Below are 18,176 nucleotides of genomic sequence, written 5' to 3'. Positions count from 1 at the left end.
TTGAAAACAAGTCCTCGAAAAGTTTTTCTTGTAGAAAACCAAGGACATACATGGGTAAATTGTCAGAAAAATTTAACGAGTAGCAACATCATAAATATGTCATGTACATTAAAGACAAACCAATCGGTAAATTGTCCTTTTAGCGTATATACAGGAACCGAAAATTACAGCTAAATTCTTGATGCCTAGCAATAATATGCACGTGAGTAAGCATTTAGATGTGGTATTCCTTGTAGATTTTAAAAATCAATGCCAAAAATATCCCTCACACCATAAATAGTTGTTCAAAAATATATGCATAATATTATCTACTTATGAAGCTTGACGTCGAGGCCGATATATTACACATTGCAATCCATAAAAAAGTAGTCCCTGAATACAAAGATATAGAAGTCACAATGATGGTATACATTCACAAGTAAATATATGATTAGCTAGTATATTGTTTTCAAATTCATTACATGCCTCTTGGAATGAGCTTTGATCTGTGGAGACTGTACGTTATGTATACCTTGCCATATATAGGCAGAATTACTCTCGTATATACAACTACACACTTCACCTATAAAAAGTTTAAAAGTTAAATAGAAACAATATTTGCAGATATAAAAAGTCAACAGCTGAGTAAGATGTATAAGCTGTCAGTTTAAAACCCCATCAAAATAGAGCAGCAGACAGAATAAAGGTAGATACAGATAGAATAAAGGTATGATTGTATTTATGAATTACAATCAGGTGAGAAGAAATGCAAAAGAAATATTATATCTGATGTGTCTGGGCAGAGTCTTTCTCTTTTAGTGCCTTATAATTTAACACACTCACCGGTAAAATTTCCACTCATTTTCTTCTTTATTTTTCTAAAATTTTCGTTGCGTCTTGCAACCTTTTCAATATTGAAAAAGTTACGAAGCGTAACGAAGATTTTAGAAAAATAAAAAAGGAAATGAATGGAAATTTTACCGGTGTGTGTGTTAAATTATAAGGCACTAAAAGAGAATGACTCTGCCCAGACACAACAGAATATGCTTCAACACACGAACTCACATAAAGAATCTTGCAAACCAAATCCAAAAACGAAATATTCTATCTGCATTTCACCAAAACCATATGGTGTTTATGGTCTTACTTTTGTGATTGTGATTGAAAATTTTCGGGAAAGGAAAAGATTTGATTGGTGATGGTTGACAAAGACTGCTAACCTTCTATTGGAGGTATTTCATTGACACTTGTTTGTGCCTTTGGAGGGTAATTGCGCCAATAATGATAACACATGCGCTGGTTCAATACCACTTTTTTATGGTTAGTCAATTGATAAAATATCTAATCAAATATCTAACCTAACATTTCTTTACTATGCTGGTTAAACAATCAATTGGTTGTTTGTTAGTTAAAGTCCTGTTGTCGATTAGTTATCAGGCTAAATATTTAACCAATTGACTAACAATAAAGGAGTGATATTGAAACAGTGCGTGTGTTATTATTATTGGCGTAATGACTCTCCCGAGACACAACGAGAGTTGCTTCAACTCACGAATTCACATCAAGTACTTTGCAAACATAATACAAAAACGTAGAATTGACCCTTACCAGAAAGCACTCAGTGGAAATATAGACATATCAACATGGTTTACATTGGTAGAATCAAATATGATACAAAAAAAAAACAATGCCACTCACTTGGTGAAAACCTATCGACCAATTGCAAACTCGAATTTAATGTATAAAGTATTAGTGTGTGCAAAGCTTGTCTTCTAGAATCATTGTAATCATATCTGAGAATGAAGGAATTCAAGATGTTCTGAACAACTCTTAGTTCAACAAACAATGATGCAAGAGGAGTGGCGGCTCAGAGAAGAGTTCTTTATAATATGGTTGGATTTTTAAAAAGTTATTCAGTTCGATTCCCAAGTCATAAATGTTAGATTCCTTTCGATTTGTTAAAATTCCAAATACTATAAGTCTCATTTCGTTTTTGCTTTATAACCCATAAAATAAAGTATCCTAAAGATATACTCTAAAGATTTAGCCACTTTGTGATGCTATTAACACATTCACTAACCCGATTGCCATTTTTTATCGAGGTAATTCGAAACGTAGATAAGAGGATCACATGAATACATGCACCAATCTAAAACATAGATTCTTAGCGTCATGAAAGTACACACAGAGAATATGAGTGCTACGGAAAAGAGTCTTGATCTAATTACGACAGTCCTAAACATACAAACATGAAATTTATTCAACGAAAATATTCCCCTACAAGGATTGTTAAACGAGGGTAAGTTATGCCTAGCAACATTTCTATTAACGGTTTGACTAAGTCTTCTATACCTGATGGTGAATGCTGCAGGTACTTAGAGATGGTTTAAAATATATCCTATGTTTGGATTTGTGACAAGAAGCATAGAACCAGAAGCATAGAACCAAGACAAACCATACATGACCATCGGTACTTTCTCTACCCATCATTTGTTTGATGGTCAGTACACAACCAGCATTTGAGCAACCAACAGATGAGCAACAAGCAATCGGGATTAAAACCCGAAGTCTGCTAACCAAAACCAGGAATTTCTGCGTCAAGTGTGATATAAAGCACCAGCACCTAACCTCTTTTGGAGCAGCAGCTGGTGTCACTTTGAAGGATGGGCGTTTGTAATCCACAAACCGGAAATTGCCACAAAATTCCTGATGAACAAAAATGGACCGGGAATGTGACCAAAATACTTAAATATTTACAACAGATGTAGACTCGAATTATCCCCTACATCATAAGCAGCTGTCCGGAAATATACTAAGATACGAATATCAACCTATGAGGCATGATGTTGTAAAGAAAGTATTATAAAATGCAGGCGAAAGAAAATTTAGCACTGAAAATGAAAATGGAAAGTATATATAATTACAACGATGCGGAAGTTATACTCCGAATAATATTAATGAATACCGGTAGAATATTCCAGTTGAAATCACAGTAAAATATGAGCAGAACATACAAAATATAATGATCTGAAAGTGAGGAAAAAAAGTCCTGGAAGTGTGAAAATGTGTAAAACATTGCAAGTAATAAGTGCATATACACACTGGCAGACAGATTCACGTATGTAACGACGCCCAAGATTGCATGTCTGCTTACATAGGTGCAGATAGACATGTCTTCAACATGTCCGTTAAATTTGACGGGATGTGCAACAAAGGTTAGAGACGTCTACTTTGGGGAGACTTTTTGCCCACCCCCTCTCTTCTATGCATACGTACGGGTGTGCGTTTGCGTCTGTGTTTGTTAATGTGTGTGCGTATGTATATGTATAATCAGTCAATTAGACTGGACCATAAATAAATATGTAACCCGTCATTGGCAAAGATGTTTAGGAGATCAGGATAAGATAAAAGTCATATTAAAAGCTGCGTTAGATTATTAGGTTTTCTGCTTCGGTCTAATAAGAAGTATAGTGTTTAAAGCAGAAAATAAATTGAATTATCATCTGTACATATAGGCTTAGACGTAATCATTTGAAATTTTAATAAAATGGAAACAAAACAGAACTATTCAGCGAAATACCATGTAACCTCTGATACAACTAGCAAAAAGAACACAAAGCTTGCTTACAAAATTAGATTAGAAGCCTTCAAAGCACGCTCAAATACTCAGACGTTGAATATAAAATAAGCATTAGAGACAGGCATCCCAACAATTGTCCAGCAGGTAAATTCGTGTTGAGATAAAACTAGCAAAGCGTCAAAAACACATTTTGATAGCCTAAAAGAAAGACTATGTTTCGTTGAAAGAGGGCGAGATTTTTGAAAAGAGCTGAAAATCCCAATAGAAAAGAATAAATTGTACAAATAGCACATCATGTTACAGAACAAAAGAGAGAAGAAATAAAGACAAAAATGAAGAAACATCAGTGGAAAAATCAATTGATGAAATAAAATGTTTTATGCAAATTAACTGTTGAAAACATAATCTCGGTTATGACAATCAAATTACTCATTTGTTGTTAATTGTCTCAGCTTGAAATGTGTATATCATCGGCTGACGACGACAATAGAGCACAGTTTTTCTCCACAGGTTACTACTAGAGAAATATCATATAATGTGATTTAGATTATTAAATATGTCGATTCAGTAAATTATTCCGTCAAACACTCGAGAGTATAGTTTCACTGACTAATCACTTTTAGTCATGCCATACAATGTCCACCGGAGAACAAATCAGATTAAAACTTTAAAATATGAAGAGAAAACCGAAAACGTTTTAGGGCGATCTGCTATGACGATAATGTGGAGTGGAGATAGAACACGGACAAGGAAGATTCACTTTAACTGACCACAAATATATGGAAGATTAAAAGCATTCAACAGGCGCAATAAGGCAATTGATACCTTGAAATGATTCTCCAGAATGTTTTCGTTTTGATTTCAAATACCACAAATTTCAGCTTTGACCTTCTTTAACAAATAGGATACTAATCAAATGCTAGGGTAGATTTTCCTCCCCCTCCTCTCTTTCTTTCCCTCTCTATTTATTTAACTATTTGTCACATTCTCTCCCACTCACCGTTACTCTCCCATAATCGGTTAAGGGAGACTGTTAGTGGGTCGTTGGGTACAATTTATACTTCCCTTTTCTTAAGAAATGAGATGGACGTTAACAAACTCCTCACCCTTAGCATGATATAAAAACCGTCAAAGGTAACTCGATGACGTGGTGTGCATAGACAGATCAATATGCTCTACAGAATAGAACAGTTAAGAAGAAATGGCCTCTGCGTTTAATGTGATCTACAAAATGAAATGTATTAGTCAATAAAAGAGATACTTGTAAATATAAAGACTCAGAAATATGTGTCAATCCAGTGTTGCATTGAATAAGTGAGGTGCCATAAGAAGCAGGATAATTACAGGCATTGATTATAGACAGAGGAAATGAAGTTTTAGTCGAACTACAAAGTGCTTAAGATTAAGCTGGATCTTTATCAGAACATTGAATTATATAAAATTTCAAGAATTCTGAATAACATCACAATAATAAATTACCTTGACGTTTAAGACAATGCTGTAATGACTTATTAATCACTATAAGCTTAATTTATCATCTTCTTCGAGATTGCTGTAATAATGATCACTTCAGCAATAAATTGGAGGCGTTTTGCCAATAAAGGCGGCGGTTTCTTGACTAGACACAAGAACATCCGAAGGAATGGTCTAGAACACAACCATCGTGGCATCAAATGCAAAGAAGACATCTTTTGAGATTCAGGAATCATTTACAACGCATGATTATAATGGTTCCTTATATTTTATCAGGAAGTGAAACTGTATATTGACTTTCTTCATTTTAGTATGATTCGAGTAATTATTGTTATATTTCGGACGGTCATTTTTTTTTTAAATAAACACCCGCACTCCATATCCATTCTTCACTCGTTTATTACTATTCTTATTCTAACTCATGTCCATTGTCCGCAAATCTTTCGCCACACATCTGTGACCTCTTCAGCTACACTTTCTCTTAGAGAATAGACTACGCGGAGCAGAATCACACACGAGGACGGAAAATGTCACTGAAGAGATCACAGACGTGTGACGAAAGAATATCCGGACAATGGACATGGGTTAAAATAAGAACAGAAATAAACGAGTGAATAACGAATATACAGTGCGTGTGTTTATCTGGCAAAAAAAAAATGACCATTCCGAAATACAACAATATCTGTTTCAACACACGGATTCACATCAGGAATCTTGCAACACGAATTCATAAGCGTAAAATCTAGTAATTATATATTGCCGTAGAAAGAAAAGCGTTATTTCTTTTCCCAACAAAGGTTGAACATGGAATAAGTAGAAGAAAACAAATTCTATCAATATTCTAAGTTGTATGTGCTAGAATTTCTTAAACTACACTTCTTTTGCTCGTTTCCGTAGCCGCAAGACGTTCGAATACAGACAGAGAATTTAATTGATCAAGAGGACAATTTCTCCTTTACGATGAAATCGTTTCATTAGATTCATGGACCCGAGGTGCTTTTCGCTGTCGAGACACATGTTGAATCACTGGTGTCCCAGAATCCCTTGTACAAATGAATTTTGTGTGTTAGGAGCCCATATTCACCGTAAAAGAGAATCTGTTCTATTGTGATGAAACATAACAGAGATTAGCATATTCACGTCCGAATCTCTCGAAACACGTATTAAAAATAAATATGCGAGTCATCGTGTGCATAAGAATAAATATACGAGTCAAAATTTTATCCTTAATAGTGATTTGGAACTTAGCTGTTCTTTCTAACGTGAGGGAATCCTATGATGAATACCTCTTATGTGTTTAAATGTACACTGTACTTATATATATATATATATATATATATATATATATATATATATATATATATATATATATATATATATACATATATATATATATATATATATATATATATATATATATATATATATATATATATATATATATATATATATATATATACACGTACACACACGGAGAGAAAAGACAGTAGGGAGAGAGAAGGGTAGAGGTAAGGAGAAAAAGAAATGGTAGGTAGGCAGATAGTAATTCATCCACATATATATATATACACACGCATACGTACAAACACACACACACACAAACAAACACAGACATATATATATATATATATATATATATATATGCTTTGGTGTGTGTGTGTGTGTGTGTGTGTGTGTGTGTGTGTGTGTGTGTGTGGTTGTATGAGTGTATAGTATTTCATCGACTGAGGCATAAAGATACACTAATCAGCAGATATGAAATTAAAATTGTAAGATTAACAAAATACATAGTGCACCATATTCTATTAGTGAGCGCTCAACCGCTAATCACCAATTATTTTTTTTTAAATACAGTTATTCTATATATATGCACACTTTACATATACATATTCATAAAAGTGTGTGTGTGTGTGTGTGTGTGTGTGTGTGTGTGTGTGTGTGTGTGTGTGTGAGTGTGTGTCTGTGTGTCTGTCTGTCTGTCTGTCTGTCTTCCTGTCTGTGTGGTTTCCATGTCGAAAGCGTTTCTAAGGATTTTTTTTTTTTTATCAATGCTGTAGATGTTTACCATTTTTTGCGTCGAAGCAAGAAGGCTACGAAGTTTGAAATGACATTTCGACGTTTGAAATGAAATTTAGGTCACAAAATGATGGTCTTAAAACCGTTAACGAATTTGATAAAAAAAAAGGGCTCCTCACTCCAGACTTCGCTATGAAGCTCTTGTCGTCCCTTTCGTCTGAATTCTTTTCTATCTTGGATTTTTGATGCCCAATATGATTTACAGAAATGGTTCCACCTGTGCATGCTTGCTTTCACTTCTTACAGCCTTCAGTAATTTCTTTTCCCGTTCATACATAGGATGTTGAATAGATGGGGACTGTCTAAATGGTTTTTATATTTGTTTGGTAACCTGAAGTTCAAATTGGAGCATCTACGTGGGCATTCTTGCCCCGTTACGCTAATGTTTCGTCGGTAAAGGTCTGGATTCCCATAGACATTGTTGCTACTTGTACATCATGCTTTGTGATATACTCGTCTCATTTGAATTTCAGAATCGATACAAGTTATTTGATGAAATCTAAGTGAATGTTTTGACGATGATACATTGTCAAAGTTTTACAGTCTTAGAGCAGTGTGACAGGAAAACAAAAAGCTGAGACGTTTTGAACCAAACTTTCGCTTATGAAACATTTCAGATGAGGTATCCAAAGGGCTTGTGAGCTGTTTATATATATATATATATATATATATATATATATATATATATATATATATATATATATATATATATATATATGGAGATAGATAGATAGATAGATAGGTAGGTAGGTAGGTAGGTAGGTAGGTAGGTAGATAGATAGATAGATAGATAGATAGATAGATAGATAGATAGATAGATAGATAGATAGATAGATAGATAGATAAGTACTCGAGTTTTCATATTCCAGAATCCTGTTTTATCATAAGACGATAAAAACGTGATTTGGTTAATTCATCTTGGTAAAGTTTACGAGAATAATTACCTCGCAGTAAATATATTGCCAGTAATTTTATTACTTGGCAATTTCATTGCAAAATAATTCATTGCGAGGTAATACACGTTGGGAACGTTCATCGTCATAATTTTTATCTACAGAACACATATCGCTGAACATTAAAGTTTTTATTCTCCGTGTAAATGCGTTGCATTTCAAGGCATCTTGAATGACTATCAAAGTCTCAAAACACGAGAATATTTAAGAGACATTGCTTATAATTTGGCGTTTTAGAGTGTCTCTCTCCTCAAATAAATTAAAATGTTCTTTTTTTTTCATTGCATTTTTATGAAATTGTTTCTGAAACTAACTTCCAATATTTTTTTCGGTTTTCATATATATACTGAGGAAATTTAATATTAACGATTGTATGTATCTAAATTTCTTCTTTATTAATGAGATGCAACGAATTTGTGTGAATAACCACTTGAACAATGTTTATCGATGTATTTATTCTGCAGATGAAATGCATTACGTGGAATTAACCGCGGGATGAAGTAACCGTTACCGCGAGATGAAGTAACCAAAATCATAACATTACTGGTGTTGAATTGAACATGATAAGCCGCAATGAATTTCCAGACCAATATATTTACAGTAACCGAAAAGAAAAAAAAGACAGTTCTGACAAGAATATCAGCAACACACGTGATTTCTTTATATATTTACTCCTTTACTCTTTTTACTTGTTTCAGTCATTTGACTGTGGCCATGCTGGAGCACCGTCTTTAGTCGAGCTTATTCTTTGTAAGCCTAGTACTTATTCTATCGGTCTCTTTTGCCGAACCGCTAAGTTACGGAGACGTAAACACACTAGCATCGGTTGTCAAGCGATGTTAGGGGGGGGGGACAAACACAGACACACAAACATACACACGCACACATATATATACATATATACGACTGGCTTCTTTCAGTTTCCGTCTACCAAATCCACTCACAAGGCTTTGGTCGGCCCGAGGCTATAGTAGAAAACACCTGCCCAAGATGCCACACAGTGGGATTGAACCCGGAGCCATGTCGTTGGTAAGCAAGCTACTTACCACACAGCCACTCCTGCGCCTATTTATTTATTTATTTATTTATTTATTTGGTACATACTGTGAGGGATTGTACTTTCGATTTGAAGTTATTTTATTAATATCTACTGCTGAAAAGAAGGCAACGAGCTAGCAGAATATTTGGCTTGTCGGGTAAAATGTTTCGTGGCATTTAGTCTGTTTTTACGTTGTTTTCAAATTCCCCTAGCTCGGAATTGCTGGCCTTGTGCCAAAATTTGAATTTCTCTTGATAGACTACTGTATAAAGAGTAACGGGTGTTAATGTACTGAAGATATACAAGTGTCAATAAATCTATTCTAATTTGGTGTAGTCAGTTATTGGTAGGGGTTGAGGGTATAAATAACAGTTAGACTCGAACTATAGAGAGTCGCATAATGGGGTTTAAAACTACAGAAGCATACAGAGAATGTTTGTGTTTGCATTTGGTAAATACTTCAGTTGGGAGACAGGAATAATGTTTTAGTAGATATTTATTGATGTGGTGACACTTGATGAATATCTCTGATTTCAGATATGCAAAGCTAAAAACTTTCAACGTCATTTAAATTTGAAATATTTTCTATTTGTTCATACGCATTCGTCAGTTTTCTTCCCTAACAGTATTTAGACACACACCCACAAAATCTATAAATACTAACAGCACCAAAATGCACACTTCTATATACATGTATATGTGTGTGTGTGTGTATTTATGTATGTTTATATGTGTGTGTGTATAAATGTCTATAAAAATATGTCTATAGGTATGTATGTGTCTGTGTGCAATAAATTAAATGCTCACCTTCAGAACAAACTTTGCTTTTTTAGCACTGCGTACATAATGCATACACACACACACACAAGTGCAAACAATCACGCATGCACATACATACATACATTAATATATACACGCATACTGTATATAAACTGTTAACAAAAATTTAATAGTTTGAGTCGGTCAGACGACAATTCAATCAAACGTACATCACAGAATGTGGTACGTCTGAGTCAATATGTGTGTTTGTTTGTAGTTTGTATGTGTAACTAAGCCACAAAATCAATTCCATATTTTCCACGTCCCCTTCAGATTCTCGTGTTCACTCATAAATTTTATTGATTTAGTATTACAACTTCATTGTGAAAGATTCAGTTTAGTCATCACGTCACTTGTCAAACAAGTACAACTGAATGATTGAACTTAGTAAATCTACAAAATCATATATATTTGCGTATCTATTTTGTACATAGGCCTGTAACGCTTTTCCGCCTCTTCCATACGACCCTCTATTTGAGTTACATACAAGTGAGGTTTATCCTGTTAAGGAAAACCTATACAGAGGCGAGCCACTATCTCGTCGTTCGACCTGTGAGAAATAATAGTCAAATCATCCTCATATCACATACTGCAGTGTAATAAATGGAAGGAATCAATTGATTGTGTGATTTTTAATACATTTTATGTCAAAAATGCTGAGGTACTCAAGGTTTTTGATTATGAATCACTACAATCAGTTTCGCTTGGAGCTAAAAATTATAACATGAACGGGTGAAATTACTCGTGGGTTGCAGATCTTATGAAGATGAAGGTTTCGAAGAAGTGTTAGGTGTGGCCGTTCAAGGTTGAAGCAAAACAGAAATAATGGGACGAACAGCTGTTTGAGTCTTTTAAGCTTTGATGGTGGTCATATTGACGTCAGCAAAACCGGAGTTGTAGAATTACAGCAGAGTGTAGGGCAATATATGGAGTCGGTGGCCACTAAGATAACGAGTGAAGATCTGACATTAGTTGATCCTTATTAACATGATATCATAAAATACGTGTGTTTGAGTTTAGAAGTTGCTTCACCCCTGTAATCTAAAGAGGAATGTAATTTACTTAACAGAAGTCAATGGATATGCACAACCGGATTATTAGCTGTTATTGAAGAAATGTCCAATCATTGTGATACGGTTTAATTTATGTGTGTAGTTAAATACGTGTAAATGAATGTGATCGATGGAAAGAATAATATATAAAAGAATAATTATAATAATCAATGTACAAAGCAGAAGGATTAGCAGGATCCTTAGAGTAAGAGATAACATGCATTGTGGTATTTATTCTGGCGTTTTAGATTCTGATTTAAAATCCCGCCGAAGCCATCTTTACCTTTCATCCTTCCATGGTGATGCGTGGCCATGGCATGTATCTTCTGTGTTTGTGTCTGTGTGCTTGTAGAGATAAATATTCGTATATACGCGTGTGTCAGAATGCGCGCGCACACACACACATGCACACATATATGTATATACGTGTGCACATATACACACACATATAAATATGTATATATATATATCCATATATATATATGTACATATATATACATGTATATATATGTATGTATATATATACATATATATATGTATGTATGTATATATATACATATATGTATACATATATATATATATATATATATATATATATATATATATATATATATATATGTATATATATATATATGTGTGTGTGTGTGTGTGTGTGTGTGTGTGTGTGTGTGTGTGTGTGTGTGTGTACATATATACACATATAAAAACATTAAATACATGCACGCGTCACTCTTAACGTAGTTCTAAGAAGGAAGGTTCAATGTGACACAGGATGTAACAAGGCTGGCTCCTTTGAATTACATGTACAGCTCATTTTTACCGTGAAACAAAGTGACTTGCCCAAAGACGCGTCGCTGCGAGAGCCGAATACCCTAACCACTAAACCACGCGACTTCAGTGAAGGCGCATGGCTCAGTGGTTAGAGCGTTGGGCTCACAATCAAGAGGTAGCTGACCGATTCCCGGATCGGGTTGTGTGTTGTGTTCTTGAGCAAGACACTTTATTTCTCGTTGCTCCAGTTCACTCAGCCGTAGAAATGAGTTGCGACGTCACGGGTGCCAGGCTGTATCGGCCTCTTCGCTTTTCTCTTGGATGACATCAGTGCTGTGGAGAGGGGAGGCTGGTATGCATGGGCGACTGCTGACCTTCCACAAACAACTCTGCCCAGGCTTCTGCCTTGGAAGAGAACTTTCTAGGTGCAATCCTCTGATTTAAAGGGATCTTTACCCTTTATGTAAATGTCTGTTATTTCGTTCAATCGTTGGACTGCGGCCATGCTTAAGCACTCCCTTGGTGGGCTTAGTTGAACAAACGAAGACCGGTACTTCATTTTATATGTTTCGTATTTATTCCATCGAACCGTTGAGCCGAACCATTAAATAACGACGATGTAGGCACAGCGAGACTGGCAAGCAAACAATGGTTCAGAACAAACACAAACACACATACACACACACGCACGCACACACGTATATATATATATATATATATATATATATATATATATATATATATATATATATATATATATATACATGTATATATATATACATTCTTTAATCTGTTTCAGTCATTTGACTGCGGTCATGCTGGAGCACTACCTTAAGTCAAGCAAATCGAGTTATTCTTTGTAAGCCTAGTACTTATTCTGTCGATCTATTTGCCGGACCGCTAGCTTACGGGGACGTAAACAAACCAACATCGGTTGTCAAACAACGGTGGGGGAGACAAACACAAACACACAAACATATATATATACGGCGAGCTTCTTTCAGTTTCCGTCTACCAAATATACTCACAAGGCTTTTGGTCAGCGCAGTGGGACTGAACACGGAACCATGTGGTTGGTAAGCAAGCTACTTACCATACAGCCACTCCTCCGCCTATATACACATACATATATATATATATATATATATATATATATATATATATATACATACATATAAATACACTCGTATATGCATAAGTACATATATACGCATGTATGTGTATGTGCATGTGAGGGTCAATGGGCCTTCTTAAATGTGCCTTGTTTTGTGAATCTCATTTTGCCAAAAACAAAACAAAAAAAACAGACGTTTTGGTTATATTTGGCTCCCCCCCCCCCCCACACACACACGCAACTTTTTATTATTAAAGAACAGATTCCCTAATTATTATGCAGTTGAGCATAATTATGTACTGGTGCTTTTCTTGGCAAAATGACCGTCTCGATATCGAACAAGTCTCAAACCGAATTAAAAAATAATACAAACGTGTGAGTCTATGTTAGTATACGTGGATAATTAATAGATCGTGGAGGCGCAATGGCCCTGTGGTCATAGAATCGCGGTTTCGATTCCCTAGACCGAGCGTCGTCAGTATTTATTGAGCGAAAATACATAAAGCTCCATATATATATATATATATATATATATATATATATATATATATATATATATATATATATATATATATATATATATATATATATATATATGTATATACATGTCAACCATGATACATGTATATATACACGTGAGTATGCGCGTATGCAAGCATGGAAGTACATATGTATTCACATATGTACATATGTGTTTGTGTATATATGTTAGTATGTGTGTGTGTGTGTGTGTGTGCGATCTACAGGACATATATACACAAGCATATATATATATATATATATATATATATATATATATATATATATATTTACACACACACACACATACATGAATACACACCCATACACACACACACACACACATACACTTCCGTACGTAAAAACATTAAATACATGCATGCGCGTGGCTTAGTAGTTAGAGCATTCGGCTCGCGATCGTAAGGTCCCGAGTTCGATATCCAGGTGGCGCGTTATGTCCTTGATCAAGACACTTTATTTCGCATTGTTCCAGTGCACACTGCGCTGTACCTGTCATTCAAAGAGCAAGCCTTGTCACATCCTGTTCGGCGCTGCGCTTCCCTACGAACTAAGTTAAGTGTTCGCGTGACGTCTGTGGCGTGCTCAGTCACTTGTACATTCATTTCACGGGCAGACTGTTCCGTGGGTCACATCAAGCGGAACTCTTGCCAGCGTAACCGATGGCATATCAGTTGTACAGGCATACATACCCATCCACATACATAGATCAGAGTCACTTATCGGCTCCCTTTACGACGAATTCTCTTTTAAAACATTAATCACCAGTTTGTAACATAATATATAAGAATACACAATAAATTATAGTAGAAATCGGTTATTGTAATCGAGGTAAATGTCATTCGGTTAATGTTATTAAGATGGGATTCACCTCAAAGTGATCACGATAAGCGACTCCACTCCAATCATGTATATATATATATGTTATATATATATATATATATATATATATATATATACATATATGCACATATGCATGTGTGTGTGTGTATAAATGTACATACATATATATATATATATGTGTGTGTGTATATATATATATATATATATATATATATATTGGGTTGGTGTATAATTATTTTGGTTTTCTTTCAACAAATTTTATTCAACAAAAACAATGACAATATTTAACAAAAACATCTTTAAATGACGGTCTGACCGTCTGCCAAGCAAATGGGAAGCAATAATTGAAGTAGATGGTGAATATGCTCCGGAATAATCATTTAAAGATGCTTTTGTTACATGTTATTGTTTTTGTTGAATAAAATTTGTTGGAAAAAAAGCCGCAATAATTATGCACCAACCCAATACATATATGTATGCATATATATCTATGCAAATAAACATACATGTATTTATATGAATGTTTGTATAGTTATAGGCTGGAACTCTATGGTTAATAATATTCAAACTTTTCAAAGTGTTTCGTTCGTGTATCTCCCCTTTAAACACAGCAATATTTTTTTGCAAAGATTTAAAAGCGAGAAGCGATGAAATAATTATCCGAAGCGACAAAGTTAATTAGCGGGATCAAGTTCCATTAATTAATCATTTTTTTTTTATGGGATTCATTCGCAACTTTAAAATAGGATTATCATTTTAGCATACTTTCAAAGTTAAATGGAATGAGAGAGTTACCAGAGGAAGGTAAATCTGTGGATTTATTCTCTTTCTTCTTGTTGCTCAATAGCAATGCAAGTGAAATAACTTCTAACAGGACTTTATTTCTTTAAAACTCTCATCATTGATATTGGTTTCAAATTTCGGCACAAGGCCAGCAATTTCAGAGGAGGAAGAAGTTGATTACATCGATACCAGTGCTCAACTGGTACTTATTTGATCGAGTCCGAAAGAATGAAAGACAAAGTCGACATCGGTGGAATTTGTACTCAGAACGTAAAGTTGGAAAAAATGCCGGTAAACATTTAGTCCGGCGCGGTGACGATTCGGCCAGCTCGACACCTTAATCTACAACATAAATATTAATCTTTTCTACTCTAGGCACAAGGCCCGAAATTTTGGGGTAGGGAGCCAGTCGATTAGGTCGATACCAGTACGCAACGGGTACTTAATTTATCGTCCCCGAACTGATAAAAGGCAAAGTCGACCTCGGCGGAATTTGAACTCAGAACGTAAAGCCGGAAGAAATGCCGCTAAACATTTTGTCCGGCACGGTGACGATTCTGCCAGCTCGCCGCCTTAAACTACACCATAAATATTAATACAAACACATAAGGCGGTGAGCGGACAGAATTGTTACCGCGCCGGACAAAAAGCTTATCGGCATTTCTTCCGACTTTACGTTCTAAGTTCCAATGCCGCCGGGGTCGGTTTTGCCTTTCATCTTCTCAGGGTCGATAAAATAAATACCAATTCAGTACTGGGGTTCGATGTAATCGACTAGCACGCTTCCACGAAATTGCTGGCCTTGTGCCAAAATTTGAAACCAATTTTAATACAAATACATAGAACATAACTTTGGTGCTTCGACGCGGTCTGTTCTACCTTGCAATAAGAACAGCAGCTAAATTGACCCCAAAATTAGTTTCTGTTACCTTACAAAACGGAAGAGCGTATCACACAATGTAAACCGGAAAAGGAAGAATGGACAGAGGCGATAGGAACCCCTTTGGTGATAAGATTTCCCGGGACTAAACAATAACAATAACGTAACCAACAATAATAGAAACGGCAAAGAAAGTAGCAACATCTGGATGGGGTGTGCTACTGGATAGCATCATAAACAACAATTGGTATAAACGGGGTAACTTGGAAGTTGTACTTTGCGTGGGCTGCTTCGAGCTGTGAAGAAAATAAGGGTATTTCTATGTAAGCTGTTTTTTAAAAAAATTGTGTTTGTGTGTGTGTGTGTGTGTGTGCGTGCGTGCGTGTGTGTGTGTGTGTGTGTGCGTGTGTTTGTGAGTGAGTGCGGACGCGTGCGTATTCAATGTGTGCTGTTTCTTTTCTGTCGTCTTTTTTTTTTGTGTACACGCGAAAACCCATTGCACCGTCCTGTTTTTGTCTTTTGTGTTGTTGTATGTTAATTAATGTTTTGTATGTGAGCCGTTGTGGCTAATGAAAAAATAAATTGTTATTATTATTATTATTATTTTACTTACCTTGAGCAAAAGAGTTAACTTTACAGAAAAATGCTCCGAGGACCCATCCTTCGGTGAGATCGTCAACGAGATGAACCCAGCTACAACAAACTGTGACAAGAAGGTCGGCTACAGCCAAGTTGACAATATAAAAGTTTGTTACTGTCCGCATGCGTTTTTGTCTCATGACGATGACTATAATTAAGAGGTTCCCTATTAGGGAGAAGATCACTATTAAACTGTAGAACACAACCTTTAAGGTCACTTCCCACAAGACATGCTCCTTAAAACGGGGCATCGGGTAGGAGATATTGATTCTTTCGTACACATCCATACTTAATCAAACAAACGAAGGTAAAGATGCGAGGAGTGTGTTTTAGTGAAACTCAAAAAACAAAAACAACCAGGAAATCAGAGGGAAACTTCCTGTGGACAGAGAACAAGTTTCTGATAATAACTGGGGAACAGCAGCAGTGACAGCAACGACAGCAGCAGCAACAGCAGCAGCAGAAGCAGAAGCAACCGACACTTGCAGTAGTAGTAGTAGTAGTAGTAGTAGTAGTAGTAGTAATAGTAGTAGTAGTAGTAGTAGTAGTCAATGGAATATTTCTTGATGGCCTCAGTAGTATAACAGGAATAGTTAAAATAAATGCATTTTTGATAATGATGATGATGACAATCAATGCAGCAGTAGCAGTAGTAGTAGTAGTAGTAGTAGTAGCGGCACCAGCACCAGTTGCGTCGGCTGTGGTAATAACAACAACAACAACAGCAGCAACAACAGCGGAAAGCTACTTGTGCATCAGCTGCATCAGCGCGGCAGCAACAAACGGGAAAACAGGTAAGTTGATGACGGTATTGTTTTCAGGAGAAATGTTTAAGCGTGAGTGTAAAATTTAATGTGAAGACATATATACACACATGCGCGCGGCAGGCGGACACACGGACACACACGCACGGCCGTCGCGAACACACATACACACACGTAGGTAGGTACATACAGGCGCACTTTGTAAACGTCTGCGTGGACGAACTGAAGCTTGTATACACGCGCACACGCTCACATACAGGCTTGGACAGGTAAATAGAAAATGAGAGGAATGATGAAGATGGACCGGGTGGCGGAGGGGGATGCTGTGGTAGAATCGGTAGAAAATCTCGTAGTGGCTCTTTGGTAAGAAATTTGCTTCCCAACCACAGGATCCTGGATTCAATCCCACTGCGTGGTGGCACCTTCCACGAGTGTCTTCTACTATAGCCTTGGGCCGATCAAAACCTTGTGAGTGCATATGGCAGACGGAAACTGAAAGAAGCCTGTCGGAGATATATATATATATATATATATATACACGCACACACACACACACACACATATATATATATATATATATATATATATATATATATATATATATATATATATAGATAGATAGATAGATAGATAGATAGATAGATAGATATATACACGCACACATACATATGTTTGTGTGTCTGTATATTTTGCCCTCACCAGCGCTTCGCAATCGCTGCTGGTGTGTTTACGTCCTCGTAGCTTAGTGGTTCCGCAAAAAGAGACCAATATAATAAGCACCGAGTTTGTTTGTTTTTTTTAAACTAAGTACTGGAGTTGATTCAATCCACCAAAATTCTTCAAAGTGGTGTCCCAGCATGGCCGTGACCTGATG

The 18,176-nt window shown here is 35.8% G+C and overlaps 1 protein-coding gene across 1 annotated transcript in view; it reads right to left on the bottom strand.

Annotated features, from left to right (window-relative positions):
- The window catches only part of LOC106884237 (neuropeptide FF receptor 2), a 274,245-nt gene extending 257,230 nt beyond the window's left edge, over nucleotides 1-17,015 (bottom strand). Inside the window, exon 1 of the mRNA XM_014935500.3 lies at nucleotides 16,513-17,015. Within this exon, the coding sequence (XP_014790986.1) occupies nucleotides 16,513-16,825 (313 nt within the window). The 5' untranslated portion in view covers nucleotides 16,826-17,015. The remainder of the gene's footprint in view (nucleotides 1-16,512) is intronic.
- Nucleotides 17,016-18,176: the final 1,161 nt, after the last annotated feature.

This window comes from Octopus bimaculoides, chromosome 2 (genome assembly GCF_046866305.1).
Source record: "Octopus bimaculoides isolate indiv1 chromosome 2, ASM4686630v1, whole genome shotgun sequence".
NCBI lineage: Eukaryota > Metazoa > Mollusca > Cephalopoda > Octopoda > Octopodidae > Octopus > Octopus bimaculoides.
This window is presented reverse-complemented; position numbering and strand designations above follow the sequence as displayed.